This window comes from Siphateles boraxobius, unplaced genomic scaffold (genome assembly GCF_051911475.1).
Source record: "Siphateles boraxobius isolate OS27281-9 unplaced genomic scaffold, OSU_SipBor_1 48, whole genome shotgun sequence".
NCBI classification, from domain to species: Eukaryota; Metazoa; Chordata; class Actinopteri; order Cypriniformes; family Leuciscidae; genus Siphateles; species Siphateles boraxobius.
In genome coordinates, this window is record NW_027509119.1 from 9,306,929 (window position 1) to 9,332,825 (window position 25,897).

At 38.1% G+C, this 25,897-nt stretch overlaps 1 protein-coding gene across 6 annotated transcripts in view; it reads right to left on the minus strand.

Moving 5' to 3' along the window:
- The window catches only part of ppargc1a (peroxisome proliferator-activated receptor gamma, coactivator 1 alpha), a 53,163-nt gene extending 36,401 nt beyond the window's left edge, over positions 1-16,762 (minus strand). For 5 of the 6 annotated variants that reach the window (XM_077201870.1, XM_077201868.1, XM_077201867.1 and 2 more), the window contains exons 1-2: positions 15,623-15,790; positions 13,245-13,424 (exon numbers count right to left, since the gene is read on the minus strand). In XM_077201870.1, coding sequence (XP_077057985.1) covers positions 13,245-13,424; positions 15,623-15,670 — 228 coding nt within the window. In that variant the 5' untranslated portion in view covers positions 15,671-15,790. Of the gene's footprint in view, positions 1-13,244; positions 13,425-15,622 lie in introns of all 6 variants that reach the window. The other variant, XM_077201869.1, reaches the window with a different exon arrangement.
- Between the last annotated feature and the right edge of the window lie 9,135 nt (positions 16,763-25,897).

A 25,897-nucleotide genomic window follows, 5' to 3' on the forward strand; every position in this document is an offset into this window, starting at 1 on the left:
TACTGTTATCAAGATATGTTAATACATAAAAATATCTTTTAAAAATGCAAAAATGAAATTATTTTAAAAAGTAAAGATTCTGAAAGCATTGAAGGAGATCCCATAATAATTTAATATAGATTTACAGTAGTAACAGTACATTATATTTTATTACATGCTATGATTAATGTCACATTTTAAAATATGATGGTTTCATTATAAATATGGTTATTATCTCTAAGGTGGACACCAAACTTAATATATTATTTTTACCATCTGAATCTACCCATGTCAGGTCAACAAATGAAAAGTCTGCCAGTTATTTCTTATGTTATTTATTGTGTCTTGTTAATCATGTTAAATATTGTGTCAACAGCAGTGTTTTTTTTTTTACCCCAAATACCATACTTTTACATATTATTCTGTTATTGAAAAACTGTTGCTTTAATTACATTTAATTAACAAAACTGGAAGTCATTAAGAAGACCATTCAGCCAAATTTCTACATGCATCTTGAAAAGTGGATGTTTTTAATAGTGCTACGGCAAGTTTTTGTGCCATCTAGTGGTTTAGAGGAAAATGAACTCAAGGGCACCTTTTTACCCCGAGGCGCCTTTAGCCCCGTTGTACTGGTGGACTGTCGATGTAGGATATTTATCAGGACCAGGATGAATTTTGGCACCAGATCAGTGCAACTTCCACCAAGCTGTCTAAGCCTCATAAAAAAGGAGTGAAGAGGCTGAACACCATGTCCAAGGAAAACCCCATGTATAACTTGTCCCCAGACATGGAAAAATGGTCTCATGTGTGACACCACCTGTGGTGCTTCAGTTCTGGGTAGCAGCCATCATCAGATGACACTCAACTGGCAGAACATAGTGTGTCCCAGAGCATAGCGAGCAAAAACCTTGTAACAGCCATTTAAATGGTACAAACATGCTGTACACACAAACAAACACAGGAGATATGTGTTAAGATCAAAGCCAAAGGTAATTCATATCTAGCACGGTAATACTTTGATCCAGCATATGCAGTGGTACTTCATATACCAGGGTATTTACATGGTACTCCAAAGTACGTCAAATAATAAGTTCGGTTCACTCAGAGGCAGTCTGAAACGAATACGACAATATTGCATTTGTAGTGTAATCCGTCTTCATATGCTCCAGAAAATACCTCCTACTCACCTGTCAATCAAGCATTGCGCTAAAACAAGGTTCATTTCATACTAGACTAAAATAACTGAGCAATTCTGTGTCAAGATAAATTTAGAGAAAAAGAGTGTGCGAGAGTGTGAGTGTTTTCTGTGTGTTTTTGCACTTTATCAACATGCAGCAGTATATGGATGCAGTAAGTGATGTTTGCAGTTATTAATTCAGGCTATCCCTCCTCAATGAAATCCTGTGATCACAAACTCATTTTTGTCCAGCACCAAAAATATTTTTTTCAGAAACCAAAATTAATGTTTGAATTTAGCAAACAACCCACAATTATTCAATAATCAATTAAGCTAATTTATTTAATGATATTTTTTTCTTCTAGTTGACTCACAAACTATGGACATTGAATGTAAATGAAAAATTGACAATGATTGAAACAAACGTTGAAACAGTCAAACATGGCAGAAAACTCGTTTAACGCTAATTAAACGGCACCATTTTGGTAAATGGTTTCATTCCAATCACATTAACAAAATATCCTGAAAGTGAATGTTTTATATATATATCTCAATATATGCCAATAACGCACAAAATGGAATTTAAAAAAAATATTTACTTTTCTTTTCCACACACAGACTTCCATATCACTTGGCAACAATTTCCCCCCCCAAACTCTCTCCCTCAGATGTGTGTGGGGTGTTAAATTTGGCTCTGTGATGAGCATCAGGTGGCTAAGAATGAAGATCAGCTGAGGCTACAGGCCCCTGAAGAAAGGTCCCACATGCAACCACCACTTTATGAGAGCAAGAGATGGGAAAGCAAGCATACAAGAATAAAATATGTGTATGGACAGAGAAGGATGTCAGAAGCATGGAAATGAATGCAGGACAGGAAACCAGAGCCTGGGAAAGAAGCAGAATGCAAGAGTACGCAAGTAAGCAGAGCAACAAGCTTTATGTTAACTTGTGCTTCTCCAAACATGCCCTGCGGGGACTATTTTCCAACTGCAAGTGATGTTACCCTCCCTCTTCTTTCCTTCCTCCTTGCACTCCCTTGTTTTTCCCCTCCCTTCATTGCAAAGTGAATAAATTTGCTTATGCCCACTGGAATTCACTCTCTCTACGGTTGTTAGACAAGCTTCTCCATCAAAACTTCAGAGGTTTCTTATTGATGACAGGGCCCTGTTGCATTTCGCAACCATTGCAACTAAGTGGTCGCCCTGATACAACTGAAAAATTGTCCAACTCTTTTTTAATTTTTTATTTTTTAATTCACTGCATATGAGAAACACCAGAAGTCAAACACTCCAAAAGTGTGATGAAACAGCCCTAACCAATTATCTGCATTGCCCATTGGGGCACCAGTGTCACTGCTCTCATAGACATTATCATTCCAGGAAAATACTACTTATACTAGGGATGTCCAATCCTGCATCCTGCTAAGCTCAACTCCAACCCTAATTAAACACACCTTAGCCAGCTGATCAAGGTCTTCAGGATTACTATAAACCTCCAGGCAGGTGTTTTGGAGGAAGGTGGCCCTCTGGGAGCAAGATGGAGCCATGACATAGACCTAAATATAACTGGTTCATGAAAAATGAGAGATATAACCAGTGAAATTAAATGAACCAATGTTTTCAAATCCTGATCCTGGAGTACCCACAACAGACATCAAACATGTGCACTCTCTTATCTATTCTAACATACATATTTGAGGTCTTGGAGCAGGGCTGGTCAATGTCAGTCCTGGAGATCAACAGCCCTGCAGAGTTTTGCTCCAACCCAAATGAAACACACCTCCAGCTAATCGAGGTCTTCAGGATTACTAGAAACTTTTTAACAGGTGAGTTGGAGCTGGTTGGAGCTGGTTGGAGCTAAACTCAGCAGGGCCCTGTGGCCCTCCAGGAGCTGAGTTTGACACTGTCTTCGGCTGAATTCGAAATCGCCCCCTAAACCCTCAATCACTATTCCCTATGTTAGTCCAGAAATACAGTTCACTTGAATGAATGAATGAGAACGAGTGAGATAATTCGGACAGCCTTTGAACGTACATCGGCTGTACACACGTTATTGCGGTGCAATGTGGGATAGAATGAGTGCACTCAATATCGTCCGCTATGGTTTTGGACACCACTACAAATGGCTGTCCCTTCAAATAATGCCCTATTTGAGAGTAAAGGGGGCGATTTCAGATTCAGCCTTGGAGTCTTTATTAATGAGCTGATGAATTGAAGGTTCAGGGTGTTTGATTAGGGAGACAGCTAAAAGGGCTGTTTACAAGTAGGGATGGGCATTTTTCAAAAATATTGAATTTGAATATTCAGGATCATAAAAATGTAATATTCATTTATCTAAATGTCGTTTAACGATACAGAGACTATTTTTTAAGTTTACGTTTAAGTTTTTGTCACCATTTCTGAACAAGCTTACATATATATATTAAGGTTTTCTTTTAGTTGAAAACATTTAACAATGAGTAAACAAAAAATATAAAGAAAAAAGCATTTAAGCTCAAGCTGCGCGAACGAAAAAAAACGCTAATAAAGCAGACTGCGCAGTTATCATACAGAACGTACATGTACTCGAGTCAGCATTATCGTGTTTATATTGTTTCATGTTCATGTTGAGAAAAACAATAATATCCACATGCTCGAGTGAGAAAATGTGCCGCGCTGACAGACGTTGCAGAGACAGTGCGCAAAGTGAAATTACTAACAGCACTATCTCAAACCTGTCTCCCTCAACGAAACTTAAAGGAAGCATATGTCTCAAAATAATTTTGCAACCAGAAGATATCATCTCAGATCACGATTCCCGGGTAAAGCTGCGCTTACCTGCAGTGTTAATGCAATGATGGACAGCTGCTTCCTCAGTCGACTGGTGTTTGGATTTCATGTGATTTCTCATTGTGGTGGTGATATTATGATAACTCAGTTTCATTAATAATTGAATTAAAAGTAATTCCATTTTGTAATATTATTTTCATCTAGTAATTCCAAACTTCGCGATGCAGACGACGACATTATGTGATCAAATACAATCATTTACATTTGTTAAACACGCTCCACAGCGCCACCCAGTGCATTCAATTATAACTGCGAAAAGAAATGAAAGAAAAACAGTAAAATTCTAATAGTATTTTATTTTTCGAATAATAATTACAGAACGAATTTTCGAAATTTTGAATATTCGTGCACATCCCTATTTACAAGACTCCATTTTCAACTAAAAACATAAAACTTTTTGTTCATTTTGGCCGTTCGTTTACACGACAACAGCGTTTTGGGTGTCTGAAAACGCAAACTTTTAAAAACAGGTTTAAAAGTGCAAGTTTTAGAAATCGGTCTCCGTGGAAACAAAAACGTGAATCTGTGAAAAGGATGACTTCATGCACATGCGTTTTACATGTTCAGTCTATAGTGTTTAATCGCCATCTAATGGCCTGGCAGCAGAATACAGGGTTTTTAATCGTTTTCGTCGATCATGTATGCATGCAGAAAACTCAAAGGTAAAACTTCTCCGTTTTGTGGTAACTGAAACTATTTACTTCTAGTTATTTGCCTAAAGGAGCTAATGAATTGGCTAATAAAACTTAAACAGAAATTGTAAATGTCACCCTGGCAATTAATTGATATAAGTTGAAGTAGCCTACTAAAATTACTAAAATTAAAATTAAAATAAAATAAGCAAGATGAATGATAAAAAAATGACAAAGCACATAACAAAATAACTAAGACTTCAACTAAAATTAAAATTAAAACTGAAAATATCAATAAATACTAATGTATAAATAATTCTAAAATAACACTGGACGCAACATGACAAAAGAAGCTTTAGTAGTGCTTTTGAGGAGGCTGACACCAAACAACATGCAAAACATCTTCGTTTCGATAGGCACGGTCGGGAGATAAGTCAAAGCGTGGTGCATGTGTGTGAATGCACGCGCATGTAAGTGTTCACTTGAGGAAATCATATTATACAGCACAAAATGATAATATGCTTGGCCCAGCTGAACTTGTGCAGCTAAACTGATGGTGTGTTTTCAAATGTCAGCATAAATTTGCAAATTAAAAATGCGAAACCATCAGCAGTCACCGTTAACACCATGTGCGTGTGTGTCTTGGTGTGGATATGCTTGTGAGCATTTTTCTGTCTTCTGAGAGATGTAGGCCTACAGTACATTTGGCCGATTTTATCAATCACGGTTCCGTGCTGTTGCTCTAGGTTTCTGTTTGATAGATTTACAAATTACTAGACAAGCAAGAAGCAAATAGGACCCGTTTACATGGATGCGTTTATGTGTAAGTGAATGTGTGTACTTGAGTGTGCGTGTGATTTATTTCAGCAATTAATCTGCGGAGTCGCTTTCACACTTAGACACCCACACACATTTTGGCTCACCAGTTATAGCTAGGTCAAAGTCTGGTCAAAACTTTGACCGGTCATCAGTAACTGCACTCGCCTTACAAAGCACAGCCAGTGCTTTCACCCCACAACCAAGTTGTAATTCCAAACATTTGTTGGCGGCATAGATTCATTTTTGGATATAAACATCACACAACCCGACCACACGGCCCTTATTGGATGACCTAATACAGTACAGGCTTAAATGGGGAGTTATTTTGACTAGCTGTCAAGTGCCCTTAAAATAAATGGCTGCGGCAATCACTTGGAGTCAGGGAGTGTTCCATTCCACACATTGTCCATGCAGTGGATAGAACAGTGAAAACTCTTGCCAAGATTCAGAGCTAAAGGCCATCAAAAAGACAGCATGTTACACTCCAGTCATCTGTTTATCAAATGAGAGGGGGATCAAGGCGACATTATAAGACGCTATAACATGTTTTAGTCAGAGAACAGCTTGAACTTTTGGCTGAAAATTGATCAGTTACTCTGAAACTTGACTACACGTTTACTGACAAAGGCCTAAAAAACACTTTATATACCAACAAGTTTTTTTTTTAACTTATTCATCAAGCCAACTTAAATCCTTATATTTTGTTTTATTATTCACTCTTCTGCACTAACAGAATGTAAAATGCTTTTACAAGTGTTTTGGATATGCCAGCATAGGAATACCATGTTTAGACATACCATGTTGTACTTTGAAGTGTCTTGTATAAATTAAAATAAATAGTAATTATTTATTTTTTTATATTTATTATGAGTAGTAAAAACAACATGGGCTCATATCTACATTTTTGCAAAACTCCAAAAACATACCTATAAATACAATTCACTGCAGTACAATTCACTGCAGTTCAGCTGAAATGAACACTAGGGGCAGTAAAACAGCAACACCCTTCATTACTTTTCACACAAATTCTGATTACAGGGCAAATTATCTATTAATAAAGACTTATTTTTGCATGGTTCTACTATGTAATGAACTCAAAACATTACCATTGTGCATGATTTGTAAACTAATCTATTTTGACTTTTCCATCACATAACCAGCCCCAAGTTATTTTTTTCTCTGACATGGTAAACTTGCTCTGTTGCTAACCTGGTACAGCATAGCACTTGACTGCTTCCTTGCAGTGCCGTGAAACACAATTCATGATCTAATACAAGCTCAAATGGGACGGTTGCTTCAGCAAATGCATTTTATCTAATTATTACTTTCGTTAACACTATGGGTTTAAGATTTAGTTTAGTTGGTACGTTATTTCCATACGCAATAAAACATTATAACCTTTTAGCACCACTCACTGGACATTTTATTTCTAAGCCGGTGCGATACGTACAACCAACAACATACTAAAAACATTGCCAGATTCACTCTATTTTGGATAAAACTGAACAAGCTTTTAGTGCGAATCAATTGGACATTTCTTTGAAAGTATCATGAAACGAGCAAGAAGCAACGTAATATCTTATTTTGCAAAAATATCGCCACAGAGTTTTTCCAATTAGTATAAGTTGAATAAAAAATACATAACATGGTACAATATGTAAATAAGGTAATCTATCAGTACCATGGTGTTAATGACATTACTGACATTACCTTCACTGTACCACCATAGCACTGTTTTGGGAGCACAAAAGCTTCAATATTTGTCACAGCAGTCTGATACTAAAGGATCTGCCATGAAATGTTTAAAATATTCTAAAAAACGCTATCTAATGTGATTTTCCTTTTAAAATTCCTGAAAAAAAGGTAAGATAACATCCTGTATGATAAACTTGTGCACAGTTTCACATTTATCACTATGCATGAGAACTAAATGTTCCATTAAGTGGATACAAATGGCTCAATACAAATGTAGCATCCCTACACTTTCAACTAATGCTTAAAAATATATTTGACTCAAAACATGGTTTTACATGTCTGAGTGAGTGCTTCTAACCTACCCAAGGCCCTGTTCCCGAGAGAGGGGCTGCCGGTGACAGGCTGACCGTGCTGACAGGCCCTCTCCCTGGAGCAAAGCGAGCTGCCTCTCGGCCCCCACCTCCAGAGATCCATTTTAGCCCCTGAGATGGGCTTGATAACTAGGGCTGAACTGCCACTGAAAGGCATAAGCCGTCACGTCACACAAAATCTCTAGGCTGCGTTTCCCTGCCCGCTGCTATCGCTCACTCTCATCTGCCTGCCAGCTTGCCCCACACGGCCCTGCAATAATGGAACATCATGTACAAAATGTCAGGAAAGCGGAAGACATGAAATAATGAATCATTATAGGGAGAAAAGCTTTGTGTCACATGCAAGCGTGTGTTTAAATGCACATGCCATGTGTCTGTATCATATTTGATATGCAAATTTGTAATTCCTCTAAATTATCACCATAATCAAATCTTTGCTGAAAAACCTGTTTACACAATATAATATATGCCTATCGTATGATTGATAGTGTGTATAATTGTTTTCCTTTACAATAGTTTATGCAGTATTTAGCAAGTAAAAGGCATTTTAGTATAATTGTAAAAACGTCCTCCTTCAGGTCGTGGCACGTTGAAATCTTAACTGAATTTTAAGTAAATGTAAAAATAACTTTTATATTGTTAATAATATTTCAAGATGAACATTTACTGGATTGAAGCCACTTTGAGGAATGTTTATTTGTTCATTTCTCAATCATCATTGTACTGCACTGCATTATATGTTTTGCCTCCCACAATAAAAACTACAGAGCTTTGATCATAAAAATAAGCATTTTAATATCATCTTACAGAGACATGCTATTGGAGATATAGAGTGACAAATTATATTTATGTGCATTTTATGTAAAGAGTCTAAATTTCATCTTACTTTTCTGCAATATAAATATCAGCATTAAAATTGCATATTTTTGCTCAGTTGGGCTCAGATGTTTTTCCTCCTCGAATATGAGCTCCATGTCCTACATCAGAGGAGTCATAAATGCCTGACATAACAAATATGATACTCAACAATATATGCATAGACGGAGTCTAAAAACTTTAATAATAAAACTTAGGCAGCTGACTTGTTGCCTCGCTGCCGTATCAGGCAATGACTTTGCAGGAAGCGTTTGTGCACAAAGGTATGCCTCACAAAACTGATTTCAGACAAACTTCTGAGGAAGCGTGATGGTTTATCTACAGTAAAGCGAGCTTTGGTGATAACTAAGCAAATGTTTAATTACTACAATAGTAATTTTTTGCTAGAAATGACATCAAGTTGGTTGATCAAAAACGTACATTTACACAAACTGACCACCAACCCCAACATTCAGACGCCATCTTTATTTTTCTAGCTCAACTGTCATAGAATAGAAAGCACTGGATTGTGGGATATCAAAGGGATATCAAAAATTTATCAGGGGTGAGTTTCGCAGTACAATGGCATAACTCGCTGCTTAACTACTATAGTACAACGCATCGTTGAAGAAATCAAGTAGCTAGTCATGACTGTTTCTCGAAAACGTACTGTCGCAAATTGGTTGTTTAACCATGTTGGTTAAGGATGTCACGCACGTGGTGGAGTAATAAATTATTTTAATGAATCTGTTTGAGATCAAATTAATGATTTTCTTTTTTGCTATAAATTACAGACATGGCATCTGAGGACTATTTCTCATTTTTCTCAGTTATTTTGCTTTATTTCCCGATTCAATCTAAGCTCGTTCTTACGTAGGCTACTAGAGCAAGTATGCACATACGCACTCTTAAAAAAACAACGCTTTAAATGTCTTGACAAACTAAAAGACGTAAATGACATTTGTAAGTATTCTAAATAAAATATACAGATTATCCTGAATTACAGCTTGCTGATTTGGCTCAAGAGAAGGATTTATTGAGTCCACATGTCATGCAAACAGAAAACTATGCTTCTAACCACAGTTCGAGAGCTGTCGTTCCAACCACACAACTTTGCGAGGCTGTTCGCGGATGTTCGTTAGAACTATGGTTTCGGAAAACACAGACTCGTTGAACTATGCTGATAACGACGGAACATGCGACCATAGTGGGCTAACGATGCTTTCGAGAAACACACCCCAGATGAAGGTACCTCAGGAGACAGAATGTGAAGCTAACATTGGATTTGGACATGCCTTGATGCCTTAGTTCCTACACCTTGGAATGCATCCGCCAAAGGCAGAATTTTTAAGCTTTTGGACGCAGCCTGCTCCTGGAGAACTACCATTCTGCAGAGTTCAGCTCCAGCCCCAATCAAATACACCTGAACCAGCTAATCAAGGTGTTCAGGGTTACTTGGAAATTACAGTCAGGTGTGTTGGAGCAGGGTTGGAACTGAAATCTGCAGGAAACAAGCTCTTCAGGAGCAGGGTTGAATCTTAGGGTCTGTTTACACGACACCATTTTCAAATAAAAGCGTAAAACTTTTTATGTGTTTTGGCCGTTTATTTACACGACAACAGCGTTGAAACTTTTGAAAACGGGTTTCAAAGTGCTAGTTTTTGAAGTCGGGTGCCATGTAAACAACAAAAACGCGAATCTCTGAAGACGATGACGTCATACACATGCGTATTACGTGTTCAGCCTATAGTGTTTAATCGTCATCTAACGGCCTGGCAGCAGAATACAGCGTTTTTAGTCGTTTTTGCGAATCCGTGTGAATGGGGATCGTTTTGACAATGGTGTCGACTGTACGTGGACAGCTCAAAGAAAAAAACTTCTCAGTTTTAAGCATATCTTTGTTGTGTAAATGTACCCTAACTTTAATGTGCATTTAAACTTTTTTAGATTATTAAAATGGCCTTGTTCTCTTTCAGACCCTAAACAGCACTGGCGCGTTGAGTGAGTCTCTATATTCTCTGTTACCCCTTTTCCACCAAAAAAGAACTGGTTCGGAACTGGTGCTGGTTCAAAGTTAGTTCGGAGTTGGTTCAACTTGCGAACCTTCTCAGAACCGGTTTGTTTTCCCACTGACTAGAGCGCCCAGCGAACGACGTCGTTACGTCACTGTGTACGTCGCCATACAGAAACGCTAGCAAGTACATTATTTTGGGATTATCTCTAACTTGTGTACCATCCATGAAGGCTTTAAAAACAATTGAAATAAGTTAGTCTTTTAATCTTTTCCTTTGATATGTAATCATTTCTGATTAGTTATGTACCTCTGTCTTGTGTCTTTTTTTCTTTCCGTTTATTTGTTCTATATTTTGACTGTTTTCTTCTTTGCTTACATAATGTTTACATAATGCGGTCATAAAATATGTTTAGGACACATCTAAACCCGCCCCCAGCCCCCGACGTAAGCATGACATGGTGGTAAAAGAACGGTTCTCTGGTTCTAGTCCAGCAAAGAGTTGGTGCCGCTTTGGAACCAGTTTTCCTGGCCGAGAACCGGTTCTTTGGCTGTCGAAACACAAAGAACCGGTTCGCGAGTAGGCACCGGCTCCGAACCGGCTCTCAAAATGCTTTGGTGGAAAAGGGGTATGTGTGGCCTGCTTGTGTGTGACATCAGAGGACTCACCAGGCCACCCATTAACTACACTGCAGTCAGACAGGTTAAGAAAACATTGCCAGGGGTTTGAGTGAGTGCAGGGGGAGGAAGAAAAAGTTCTGCCAACTAGCTTTACACAAGAGCTGGCCATTCATTAACCTGTCTTCACTCTGCTCTTGGGCACTGTACTGACCCACATAGGCTAGTATTGGAAATGCATATACAATGCACACATTCATCACCATTGACACCTCATGTCCCATCTCACTGAACGAGAATCAGCTGCTTTAGCACCTTGTGTTTATTCCGTGGCCACTAACATTTTAAAACAGACGATGAGGGTATACAAAAAAGATCAAACGGTTAAAAATATTCTATATACATACAAATTTCAAAAATGCTTCTATCACAGTAATGCATGGACATTATTAACATGTCAATTAACATACACACACAGTATTAATTTTTTATCCGGTTCCTTGGCACTCGTAATTGTGGGCCCCATAAAATCCTTCTCTCACCACATGGTCCAGGATAGGAATGTGGAAGAATTCCCTATCACACCATGACACAAAACCCCAAAACACGCAACAGACCCAGCGCTATATTTGCCAGCACTCAAAGCAATGCAGCGTTATCATTTCTCTTCTCTATCTTCCCAGATAAGACAATGAACTAGCCAGGGCCAGTGCTGCTTTGTTTTAACCGCCTCATTTCTTTTCATATGGACTTTGCTTTCTTTGTCAGTGACGAAGAAGCGCTAGTGTGCAACAGGTTTAAAGTTTTACCTCGTCCCTTTTTCAACATGACAACCCGGGGCAGGAGCAAGCCAGTTAAAAGTGGGCCATCTATTAAGGTAATAATTCAGATATAAGACCAGTTGTATAATTAAAATAAACTACAACAGTGTTAGTGACTAAGTTGAATGATTTCTGATTTGTTCACTGGGAGTACCATTGTCACCACCAGAGTGCAACAGCCGGGTTTTTATAAGTACAAATGTTATTCATTTTCTCCATAAGCATAAGGAAATTGATTTTAAACTTATACATCTTTAAAGACAGACCTGTAAGATATAAGGTACAAGTTATATGCTTTTATTGAAGCAAAATGATTGTGTTCAGCAGTGGAAATCCTGGTAAAACTACATCACCAATGATTGTGCAAAGAAATCTCCACCAATCAGAAAATTGCAACAAGCTAATCGCACCAAAATAACCCTTTGGCGCCCACCCACTTCCATGAAGCACTGTGATAGAGTCAGTTTCCCAATGCTCCCAAACTGCTTAAATATTACTATGCATAATATGCATATTTTCTCCATCAATTTGCACAAAATGTCAATCATTTTCTCCATAGGCATAGGGGAATTGAGTTTGTACTTATAAAACTTTAAAGACATACCTGTGAGCTACGAGGAAAAATGTATATACTTTTGTTGAAGCTGTCAAGTTTTTTTTTTTAAGATTATGTTCAACAGTGCAATTCTATATTACCTACATTGAAATCTCCACTAATCAGAAAACCGCAACAAACCGCAAATCACACCAAAATAATACTTTAGGACCCACCCGCTCCCATGAAGCACTGTAAATGAATCATGCTCTCAAACTGCTTAAATATTAGTATGCATCATTTTAATTTGATCATGTCATTCCCAATGCATCATGTGAAGTTCTTGTACCTTTTGACTTTTTATCTGATTTTCAAAAATATATATATTTTTTGCTTCAGATCAAAGTTTGTGATGTTGTGATTTATCTAGCTAGTTGGTCATGGCTTATAACTCCTGAACAAAGACTTTGGCCTAAACAAAGTTCGCTGAAAAAGTGGGCAAACACTGTCGCACTCTATTATAACTGACCATTACTCTGGAACATCAAGTGGAATGTGCATATAAACAGCCATAAATAGTGCTTCAGGCCCAAGATTGTACTAAAAGGTACAAACACTGACCTTAAGTACTGGACAAAGGTTGGGAACTTATCATGACAACTCACCCCAATGATCAGACAACATGGGTGAATTCTCATTCCCAATGAGTTATTAACTAATTAACTCTCTGTTATTAACTAATAAACCGCACTGATTGACAAGCCCATCTTTTGAAAAATTCCACACTCACAGTTACAATCTCCCACAATAAACTGCTTGAGGCTAGAATCATATCTAGATTTACAAGAGACAAGCATGCATGATCAGATAAGAAAAACATTGCAGCACAATGACCCTCTTTACCTCAAACAGGTTTGATGCTTCATTGCCATACTGACTGGAAATGATTTCTGATTGGTCGCTGTACCACTTGAGTCCTCCCAGAAAGGTATCTGCATCGAGGTCACTGACATCCAGCTCAGAAAGGTCAAGCTCAGGCAGGTCAGGGCAAAGGGGTTGGTCTTCACCAACCAAGGCAGCACACTGGAAAAGAGAAGAGATTGTTGAGCACATATTTGCCAAGATGTTAAACATCTTCATTAAGTGTTTATGTAGAAATGAGCGCTTAGTTTCCAAAAAAGCCACATATTTCATGGCTTGGGGTCAGTTACAGTGATAGTAGAATTGTTCAAATGGAATTCAACGTGTTTACTGTTGGTTAACATTTTGTATTTACTCTCAAAATCTCTCAATGAGAGAAACATAAATCTAGCCAAACATCATATTTACTATTTAGACGCGTTTGCTGCATCTAGGAAACCACAACAACGTAACCAACCAGAAAAATAAATAATTCTGTGATTGGTTGCGAGAGTTGAGGGGCGGTCCGTCGTAGGGAAGAGCGCGACAGCCACGCCCTCTGATTGATCAGAAAACTGTACTTTATATCAGTGAGTATGTTGTGAGTAAAATAGAGGCGAGGAGGGAGCTAAACCAGCAGAGAGACTGTGCATGCGCACAGGTGTGTAGAGTTTTGACAGACGACGGAGGGTGCTGTAGAGTGATGGTTTTCGTGAACAGCCAAATGTTTATTTTGTACGTTTGTCGAAAGGATTCCATCAACGCAGGTTTAAATACTATTACTGCGTCCACAATCGCATTACTCTGCTTTTTTTCCTCAGTAATACTGACACAAATGTAACATCACAACAAGCAATCTGCAAGTAATCTTAAATCAAAAAAGATTATCACACCTCACATTTGATCATCTGTATCTGATTTAGATCTATTTATGACACAAATCATCCTTCCGCTGTAACAGATTTATAGACGCCGGGGAAACCGGTTACATCCATTTGTATAGGTTAATGATGAAATAAGATAAAATCACAAGATATGCGATGCTTTTGCCTCGACACCTTGTTGAAGCCTTCTCCCCCTTTTTTCTCTAAAAAATACGGACACGCTCACGCTTAATCACGAGCACATGCAGAGAGAGAGAGAGAGAGAGAGAGAGAGAGAGAGAGAGAGAGAGAGAGAGAGAGAGAGAATAGCTACTTGTGTTGGAAGTGATATGATTAGAATTGAAAACGAGAAGCAATTTGCTGATTGTGTTTAGATGGATTTATGCTCCGACTGAGACACTTAACTAACCTTTTAAAACGAAAATAACAATAGCGCACGTGCATAGGCAACGTAGACAGGTGCCTAGCCTACAGTCAGCGCAGCGATATATTTATTTAGAGAGTAAAAAGTTTCAGCTAGGCATACTGAATTATTATTATTATTATAACCTTTATTTTACCAGGAAAAAGAAGCACATTGAGATTAAGAATCTATTTTACAAGAGCGTCCTGGTCAAGACTGACAGACAACTCGTTTGAGTTTAACTGAGAGAGAGAGGTAGATAGATAGATAGATAGATAGATAGATAGATAGATAGATAGATAGATATCATAACGTAGCTAATGTAGACTACATGAAAGTGCGTCGCTATATCGTTATCTTTCGCCGAGCGAAATAACATGTTTAAACAAACCTAAAATGTATCGAACAGCATGGTTTAATGATTCACGTCATACACAGCTATGCAATCGTTATTGATGTATTGCACTGGAACAGCACTAAACCTTGCAATGAAGTCTTGCTAAATACAAAGTAAATGAGGTTCAGCAGCTTTTTTGCCGAACCCCAATTTCCTGCGCATTCTCCAGTAATCCAACACGCGCTCCGCATGCATGCAAATAAGCCTTCTTCGAGACTGTTTTCTGATAGGAAAGTTTCAATGTACAATACCTGACGCGAGTAGGCTACATATTAGTAATTCCAGCACATCGGCAGTAGGCTCTCACTGAAGCAGATACCTGTTTCATCATCACCTGCGTTACCAGCGAGCGAGCGCGCACTCCATCCACGGGCATGTCAACAATTCCGCACGACAAGACATCCTAAACAGCCTGACACTGTTCAACTCCGACACCGCTTGAGAAAAGCCACTCGCTATCACCAGATAAATCACAGCAGACACAATTTATGCCAAAACATTCGACTTTCTCACAGCCCGCTGTAATTCCCGTGCATTCGGAGCGTCCGTGTCTTCCGTGCATCTTACAAGAACGGGCGACTTCACATAACGGGAACTACGACTGAAGCCAGTCTCGGACGTTTACTGCGCTCCGTCTCCTCAAAGAAAAAAAAAAGTGTTCCAGCCCTGGAAAAATAAGTTGCACATCAGTTCTCACCTCTAGTTCTCTCCACACCGAGTCCTGATTACACCTGTCCCACGCCATCCAGCCACTGAATGACGGTACGAAAAAATAAAAAATAAATTACGGACAAACGAGAAAATCCACTCGTTCCCTCGCGCCCCTCACTGACAATGAACCGAGGGCACCTGTCTTACAACTGCTTTCCATCACATGACAAAGCTATTAAAAGTAGGCAGGGGAGTGACTCCCCTTCGCTGTTACTCGCCAATGACGTACCGTAAGGAGGGCGGGGTCTGGCACGCGCATAGTAAATCTTCCTCAACTATAAACCACTCGCCCCTCTCAACATGCCTCTAGTAACAGCTAGGGTTGGGAACCAAGAACCGGTCCTGTTTTAAAAATATGACCGGAACCGAATGATTTTCTTGACGTTCGCATGCATGAATGTTTTTCAAACGTGTATTCTTTTTAGATGCAAACACGAGCCCGTATTAAAATAGCCCTCTCTATTCAGCGGCGCCACAGCACCGCTACTAAATGTACAGCGCGGAACACACAGGGACCAATGCAGTTCGATTCCCGAACGAATGACTCTTATGAGCCGGTTCTTTTTAGTGAATCAAACAGCCGACAAGCGCGACCGGCACCGAATGAATGACAACGGTTCTTTTTAGTGGATACAAATCATTGTGATTCTTTTGGATTGACTATATGCACGACGTTGGATATGAACATACAACAATACATAAATGCTGCCTGTTTAGAAGCTAACATCGGTCAGTGCAGTCAGTCAGATGAGGGATAATTTACGAGTCTTGCAGGGACCTTTTACCCATCAGTGCATCCATCAGATATGCTATTATTTTTTCTCTCACTTGTGAACAGCTTCCTCATTCGCCATATCATAATTGTTCCGCTTAAGAAAAGCTTTTAATCCTAATTACTTTCGTTCACCGAAGTAAACACTTGCTCTAGGCCTCTTTATTACGCAAATTATCGTTCATCTCCGCAGCAATGCGAAAGGAAAATAATGTAAATAAAGACGGGATAAATTGGTTGGTTATATGAGAACGCGGTCAATAAGTTGTGAAGACGGTGGTTCGCAGAATACTTTGAATCCATATAGCCCGAGGCATCTTCTTTACTCGAATGCTCACAGTCAGGAGTGTGTGTGAGGGGTTGTGTGACCAAATAGCCTACTATGTTTCATGATACGGACTGCGCGCCGCCCGACTGAGGACTGACTTCATTTTGAGCTCATTGGATGTCGTGTCACATTTAGCCCCCCACCGTCTTTCCCCGCGCGCGATTTATACTTTCCATCCGGCATCGCAAACTAAGCATCGGCTTGGCTGCTCTGGAGAGTCATAACGGGTTAAAGATAATGTAATGCGCTCACAACGGATTTTCTTCCTCACTCAAACACCAGGAAGAAGCAGGTGACGAAGTGTACAGATCAACAGTTCATGTATACGCAACACAGACAGAGAAAACCAAAACACGAGGTTTGTAGACATTCAAAACAAAATGCAGATCGACCACTGATGACCGCCCACTTTTTTAGAGCTGGAAGCCCACTATTTATCCTTTTCATGTCCAAAACACTGAGAAAAAATAATTAATAGGCGTAGGCCTATTATATAGGCTAGCTATTGTGTTGGAGAGGTATAAACAAATGTTGCAATAGTTTGCATATTTTAATATAACAAACAGAACCCCTTTAATGTTTATCCTATTGTATAGGCCTGTGTTTGCGCTTATATCTGTGTAATAGTGGCATGTGCTATATATCCAAAAGCGATCACTCTTATCTCAGATGGTTCTTACATGGTAGCATAAACACAGTAGCCTACTAATGCAACACACAGATGACACACTGATGCCATATTGTAATCAAGGCTGGAGCTGGAGGGATGAAAATAGTTGGTTGCTCATTGTATGGTAGTAAAGGCACGTGACTCCCTCTCTGTTCCTTTGCCTTCTTCTCTCTCTCTCTCTCTCTCTCTCTCTCTCTCTCTCTCTCTCTCTCTCTCTCTCTCTCTCTCTCTCTCTCTCTCTCTCACAGACATGCTGAAAGCCTTATCTGATTGTTCTCTTTATGGCAATTAAGAAATAGCAAGCTAAAAATATGACTCTGTTGTGATTTCCTTTAAAATGGATTTTGATTTGTTTTCATTTTCTTCCTCGTGCTGGCAGCATTTCCAAGAGAAGATATTATTTTCCAGATAGTACTAGTGTAGCCTACAACCTGTCACGAGGCTGTAGTCTATGGTGGCATGAAAGTCTAAATGAACAGTAAGTTTCGAATGTAAATGAATTGTGAAACTGTCAATGAATAAATGCCAAACAGCCCCATTCAAATAAATAGAAGTATTCTGGAACAAATATAGGCTACCCGTGTGAAAAAGAAGTGTGCTTAATTGTATTAAATTTTCACTTGTGCACTTAGAATGTTAAACGTAGCCTATATATATATATATATATATATATATATATATATATATATATATACCTTCAAATAATAATATTAAGGAAATAAAAGGCCTCTTATGTATTGGAAGCTTGATTCCGCCACGGAATAAAACAATTTAAAAAATAATTGCGACTTTTTATCTCACAATTCTAACTTTTTTCTCCTCACAATTGTGACTTTACATCTCACAGTTCTGACTTCTTTTCTCAGAATTGTGAGATTATAAAGTCCAATTTTGAGGAAAAAAAGACTTTTTTTTTTTTTTTTACTTTTTTAGAATTGCAAGTTTATGTCTCACAATTCTGACTTTAGAATTCGCAAATTGCAAATTACGAGAAAAAAAAAAGTTAGAATTATGAGATAAAAAGTCGCAGTTAGCTTTTTTATTCTGTGGCGGAAACAAGCTTCCATACTTAAAGGGACAATGTGTAGTTTTTTTAGGTATTTTGTTATCTAAAATCAATATTTTACATTTTACATTTACATTTATTCATTTAGCTGACGCTTTTATCCAAAGCGACTTACAATTGCTATATTTCAGAGGTCGCACGTCTCTGGAGCAACTAGGGGTTAAGTGTCTTGCTCAGGGACACATTGGTGTCTCACAGTGCATTCGAACCTGGGTCTCTCACACCAAAGGCATGTGTCTTATCCACTGCGCCATCACCACCCCATTTTTTTCATAAATACTGTAAGTCCTCAATGGTGTACAAATACTGGCAATTATCTGACTTACCCTCGTAAACGAAGAATTTATTAACTTTATATACATGTAAGGTCTAGGTCCACGGAGGCTTCCATGTAGTTTCGCCATCTTGAAAAACTATAATAGCAGAGAGGGTCAAAAAGTACTACGCCAACGCGTTTCCACAACGCGTTTTCATTCAGAGCCAGCGTCACGTAACTGAAAGCAGCAGAAACGGAGGAGCAGAGCAGTGAGAGGCGCTTGTCACTGCCCCGGCAAGTTTAAAAGGCTGCATTGCACTGTTATTATTCATACTGTAACATTCATTTGTTAGTTGTGTCAAGTTGCAGTTTGTTTGAAATAACAAACCTGTTCACCTGAAGGAAAACTCGACGAAGTGCTATTATTAGACCAGTGTTGGGAGTAAGGCGTTACAAAAGTAATCCATTACAGTAACATATTACTTTTTGCTGTAACTCAGTAGTGTAAGGCATTACTAATCAATTTTCAGTAATATTTTACTATATTACATGTTCAGTTACGCTTGCGTTACAACACACTTTTAGTTTTAATTGTAAAAAAACAACAACAAAAAAACACCAAGACCGCGAGACATTAACAAATAAAAAATGCAAGTAGGCTAAGTTACCTGTTCGTGGTCAGTCAATAGCCGCGTGTGGTGTCCAAGTTTGTAAATAAAGACTAAATGGCAGCGTCTGATATCTTTTTTATAGCGATTTATTTTTTACAGGAGTGCCGTGAGGCCTCTGTGCTCGCGCTGGCCAGTGGAAAAGCAGCTAATGGTTGAAGAAGACTGTACATTCGTGAGATGGACGTATGCGCATTAGGCTACTCCATTTGTTCGGTGTTTTCTTTCTGAACAGTTAGGCTATGTTTAGGTGGTATTTTTCTTGTTTTCATTATGCAATCATGTTTTTGATGCGGTGTTTGCGTGTTCACGTAACATGATGTAAGGAAAGGAACTGTCACAAAGAACCGGCAAAAGCAATGATTATGAATATGTCAAATAGGCCTATAGCAAGGAGACAATTTAATTGTTTATTAATAAAGATGAAGTTGACGTTGCTGACTCGCGATCTTCGCAGTAGTTAATGCGCCAGAGAGAAATGCACATTTCATAAGCAGAGAGCAGTCCGTTTTCTTTCGTTTTGAATTGTTCTGTTTACAAGTAGACATTTCAATATAGATATATTTTTCAGGTCTGTGAAGTAGGCTAACCTTATACGCTGAGTTTCGGTTAATTTATGAGACGCGCTCCAGTTCACGCGCAGGCGCCTCCGTGTCGTGATTATCTAGTGTCAGCTATATGTACTTCTTTTTTATTAAATCCATGCAATTGGTTGATGAAACATTGATTAAAATTAAGATACAATTAGTACAAAACGAAATTCACTTTAAAGAAAGGCTTTGTGTCTTCTGTTTGAGGTCTCTGTGAAAGTTTTAAAACGGTCTTTTAGTGCCGCTTCAGAACGGTCGCGTCCGTTACGGAGAACTGTCCCGTACATTGTTTTTTCCTCATAAACGCGAACACAAAAAATAAAATAAAATTAATATTTTATGTTCTGTGGAGAGCCAACCCTTCTTCATCCGGTGGGTAGTATTAGCCTACTTTTGATTTGCTCAGTGTAATTCACAGAATTACAAAAAAATATTTTGCCTCCTAAAAGTTAAAAAAAATAATTGTCTCATATTAAATATGTGTAATATGTGTATTTCCCTCATATTAAATATAAAACGCATGTGTAGACTGATATTTTTTTCTAATGTCTGGACTCTTTTAAGGGGGTATCCTATGGATAAACAGATGTTTCAATATATCGGTATTAAATGCATTTTCTGAGAATTTATATTTCAAGTTTTGACTGCAAATGTCACGTCCAAAACGCTGGAATTCCCCAATTTTAAATTATTTACCCTCAACTAGTTTTGTGGTGTAGGTCTACGTATTTTATAATGTTAACTTCAAAATTCAAATAATACTTATAGTAATTTAAAGATGTGGTAGCATTGGATCTGGACGGGAAGGATAACTCTTGGAGTTGGAAGGGGTGTGTCGCGATTCTGCACGTTCCTGGATCTGAGTGTCGCGATTTCGGTTTCATATCGCATATCGTTACAGCCTTAGAATGTTAAGTTCTACTACTGTATAGCTATTTTGGTGAAAGTAACTCAAAAGTAATACAGGAGTAATGTAACACATTACAAATCTGAGACAGTAATATGTAAGGAATAATTGACAACAGCCCGTTGAATTATTAGAAAAATAATGCACACCCGAGGTGGTAATGGGGTCACGACGCGAAGCGGAGTTATTTTTCTAATAATTCAACGGCCTGAAGTCAATTATTCCGCTTATACTACAGTTACCACACATCGAAACATTGTTCAAATGATGTATTTCAAGACGTTTGTAAAGTTTTTGTCATTAAAACGCTCTTGTATGTAGGACTAATTTATTGCGCATCTAATCCCACGCCTCCGTTGCTAATTCCAAAACATCATTTTAGAGTTAGTAACGGAGGTTTGAGCCACTGATAGCAGACTAATGCTGGACATACTTAACGACTGGCTGAAACATTCTGTTTCCATCGACTGCAGCAGATTTTAAACACCGACTGAACGCGCTGAACACGCGTTTGGGCATGATCAATCATAACAAAGTATCAAATTACATTCATAACCGGCATTACAATAACTGTGTCCCCGGCTTTATGCAGTTATTAATGCAGTTATTAGAGAGAGAGAGAGAGAGAGAGAGAGAGAGAGAGAGGCATGTGCTCCAATGTTATTATTTATTAATTAATTCAATTCATTTTAATTAGTTCGTTCATGTTTTTTTCCCAATATTGACAGTAGTAAATGAAACACAAAGTCCTATTAACAAGTAGGCTATAGGCCTATCAATAATTATTTATTTGTTATAGCCTATTATCTGCAATAATTACGAAAACCCGTGCAGCAGGACTATCAATTTATTATATAGGCCTATTCAGTTTAATTTTCTATTGATTATATAGGGCTATATACTTTGTTTATTAAAATTAAACTGCATGTTTCCAATGATTGTGAAGTTAGACATCGAAAATTGCAGATCAAGCGCATGGGCTGCATGTTTTTTCTTGTTATGAATAGTATCCTATTTTCTGTTATTACAGTTAACTACGCGAAGTGATATGGAACTGTAATGCGGTCAAGACCTGCCTGGAACTACGTTAGCCGTGCGTTTCCCTGAAAATAATTGCACACCTTAGAATGTTCTCAACCAATCAGAATCAAGCATTCAACAGCCCTGTAGTATAATGTAAGGTAATTAATTACTTTTAAATTACAGTAACAAGTAATGTATAATGTATTACAGTTTGGAAGTAACTTGCACAACACTGTATAAGACATCCTGTCATAGCTTTTTGGTACATAACAGCTACCGTAATTGCAACACACTTTTGAAAAATGAGGCGCTGGAGAGCACAATTCGATTGAATGCAAAATACAGTTTCACCTCTAGATGGGAGAAATTCCTACACAATGTCCCTTTAAAGGGGTGGTAAAATGCCCTTTTCACAAGATGTAAAATAAATCTCTGATGTCCCCAGAGTGTTTGTGTGAAGGTTTAGCACAAAATACCCCACAGATATTTTTATATAGCATGTTAAAGTTGTCATTTTTTGAGGATTAGCAAAAACGCACATTTTTGTGCCTGGCCCTTTAAATGCAAATGAGCTGCCTCAGAGGGCGGGGTTTCAAGAGCTCTAATGTGTTAGCAGCTGCGATTACCTCACGCAGACACACTAAAATGACAAAACTGTTCTGCCTTTAATGTTAAAACGGAGCCAGACAAAGATGGAGAGACTCAAGAAGAAGTGACAACATGTTGAATGCAACAGGACGTCTCTGAATGGTTAGTTGATGAATTTATGTTGCTGATGTGGAGTTAACTATCTTCAATTAGCATATTCTGTCATGAAAATATATAAATCGCTCGTATAGGAACTGTTGTGAGATGCACACAGAGTGACTTTTTATTGCATGTGAAAAGAAGGATGCTACAGTTTGAGCTGACTCACAAATGTACTCTTATCCAACAACTTTTCCTCTTCTCAACATGGACTGCCTGTCCCGGGGCCGGAGTTTATGTACATTTCAGGGTTTCTGATGTCACTAACCCGGGCGGAATGTCGTGTAGTCCCAACCAGCCATTTGTTGTAGTCCTTTTCTTTAAAGCAAATATCTCCCTTTGCTTTGAACTTTGATCATTGCAAATTTGCAGATGTTGTTTATGCTCAAACAGCAACATTTCACACTAGCTAAAGTTAGAAAAGTGAAATTGTGTTTTACCACCCCTTTAAGTGTACTCAAACACTTTAAAAAAGTGAACTATGTTATAATGTCAAAATAATAGTTTTACTTCAAAGTACATTTTAAATCACTATGTTTTAATAATTGTTTGGTGTATATACACACACACACACACACACACACACACATATATATATATATATATATATATATATATACAATCTTGTATTGGAAGGCATACATTACTGCTAGGTTGGATACGGTTAGGACACACCAGCACTATAAAACATTTATTAACATGACTTGGAGGCAGATTTGGGGCAAAGCCCTGGGAGCTTACCTTGCAGTTTAAAGGCATCTCTGCTTATATTTGCAAAGCTATTTTGTGGGATATTCTTCCCCCATTGTTGCAAATTTCAGAGAAACAAAACAAATATGTGCATCTTACTGTTGTCTTCATATATAAATTATAATATTAATTTTTTTTTATGATGAAACTTTTAAATGATAATATACTGTATTCATGTGCTGGTAGACACAGACAGATCATAGAAACGCAATGCATTGCTGTAATTTCTATATATGCTAAGGAATTATATCTAGCATATCAGCAACAAATGAGCACATGACAGTTTTTTCACTCCAGCTTTTTATAGTTGTACATCTTAGAATATCTCCTCTACAGAATAAGAAAACAAGATGAAAGCAACCAAATATGAGGTCCTCTGAAATACACTTAACTTAAGATGCATCACCTTGCCCCACAACGTACCACGGATACAATAAAACCCAAAATAATAGCAGCAAATGGAAGACACTTCCTCTGAAAGGAAGTCATCTTGAGAGAGGAATCAAAGAAAGCTATTCAGCCTAGTCTATCAGAACAAAAGGCTTTCTATTGACGAATTCAACCATTTCACAGGAGGTTTGGAGTGTGGCCGATTGCTACCTTAGAGGGCCCGATGTGTATTATTGAAGTAAATGGCATAGCGAGGCTGGGTCGTGCTAGCCAGGACTCAGCTATGAAATTGGAAATAACAATGGTGGGACACAACAGCATATCCACACCAAGGACATAACTCAAGAGAGAAGTATGGGCTCAGTGGGAAAGCCCTGTGATATTTTTTGGAGAGACAGCTTGAAGCCTCCCTTGGACAAAAATACCACGGTCAAGCAGAAAAAAAAGGGAAAAAAATTGGCTCCAGTTTCTTTCTCGGAGCAGCACACATGGAAGAAGCTCCCCCATCTGAAGCTGTTATTACATCAAGTTAGAATCACTATGCAGTCATGAAAGATGCATGAAGAAAAACATGAGTCTGCATGCAAGAAGACGAGCGCTAGCAGGGATGTGTTCAGAAGCTCCGAATGGCATGTGTTCGCATGCAAGTGGAGATTTTTTACGACTTTCTCGTGATTCGATAGAATGCGAAAGGCGGTTCTAGAATGAGTGGAATTAAATGGATTGAAGTCACAACATCAAAACAGTCATACTTGTTAACGCCATTAAAACGGAGAAGTTGAAACGCATTAGCGGCCCTTCTTATGTAGTCCTGGTATGATTAGAACTCGAACTCCCTTTGTGTGAGAAGATGAGTTTGCCTCTCTTGCTCTCTCAGCAGTGTCTGCATATTTGGGAAGAATTAGGTCACTATTTGAGTGGTGTGCCTGCAAGAAAACTCCATGTTAAAAACGTATCATGAAATGGTGAAAGATGGGGGAGGGAAGTTGCACAGGTAGAGAATTTTAGAAATGTTGTGGTGCGCTGCTCATGACCAGTCTCTTAGGACACGTGAGGAGAGGGGGGAAAACATGTGAGATTTTGGCTTGCATACAGGCGAAAGCCCTTACGGCATCAGAAAAAGAAAAAAAAATGTGTTTCATCATCTTATTTTCCCCTTACAGAGGGAATTTCTCCTATATGCCACCCCACACCCCCAAATTGCCATAGAGTACCTGGACTAAGAGTGAAGACATGCAGATTTAGTGCTTCTTAATATAGATAGATCATGAAGTCAGAAAATGACATGAATTCATAGACGGTCATATAACACAAGAGAGAGATTGATGGGAAGATGTTAACCAACCATTAACTGTTAAAGTTAAGGAGGATTCGAATTATGCCAATTCTCAAACCATTCCATATGTGTCCATCACTGGGCTGGAAAAAATAGTTCTGTATCAATGTCATGAACAAAGCATACTTTTAAGAGTACTTATTATGCAAATAACACACATTAATATACATACTTTAGGCGCATACTGAATAAAATGTTTTCAGACTCTTAATTACATATTTGCAATTAAAACACTGACAAATATTATCACAGCAAAATGTAAAGTAAAACCTTTAAATTTATATTGTTACAAAGTGCATTTATTAAAAGCGTACTTAAGTGTGAAATGTCATGAAAATGTTCTATCTTTAAGTACACTTAAGTAGATTATTATTTTAATATTATATTATCTGCAAGTACAGTTATTTTTAATAGTTTCAAGATCGTTTCAAAAGATTTGATCAGGCATTACAAATGACTAACTCCATCTCCAAACTCAAACTCACCTAAAACAATACAAGGAGGGCAGAAAGTCCTGGTCATGAAGAAAATCACCTTTTTCTGTATTTCACACATTTTCAGTACTACAATCATTGACTGAGAAAAAAAGAAAAATAATACTGTATGAATGTAATCTTGCACATATTCATATAACTAATTTTCCTGTAAATATATATGATTAGTGAGTTTAAAACGATTCATTAGGTGGGCAAATGTTGAGGTTTTAAGTAGCATCATAAAAATAAAATAAATAAAAAACATTCTAGAAGAATGTGTGA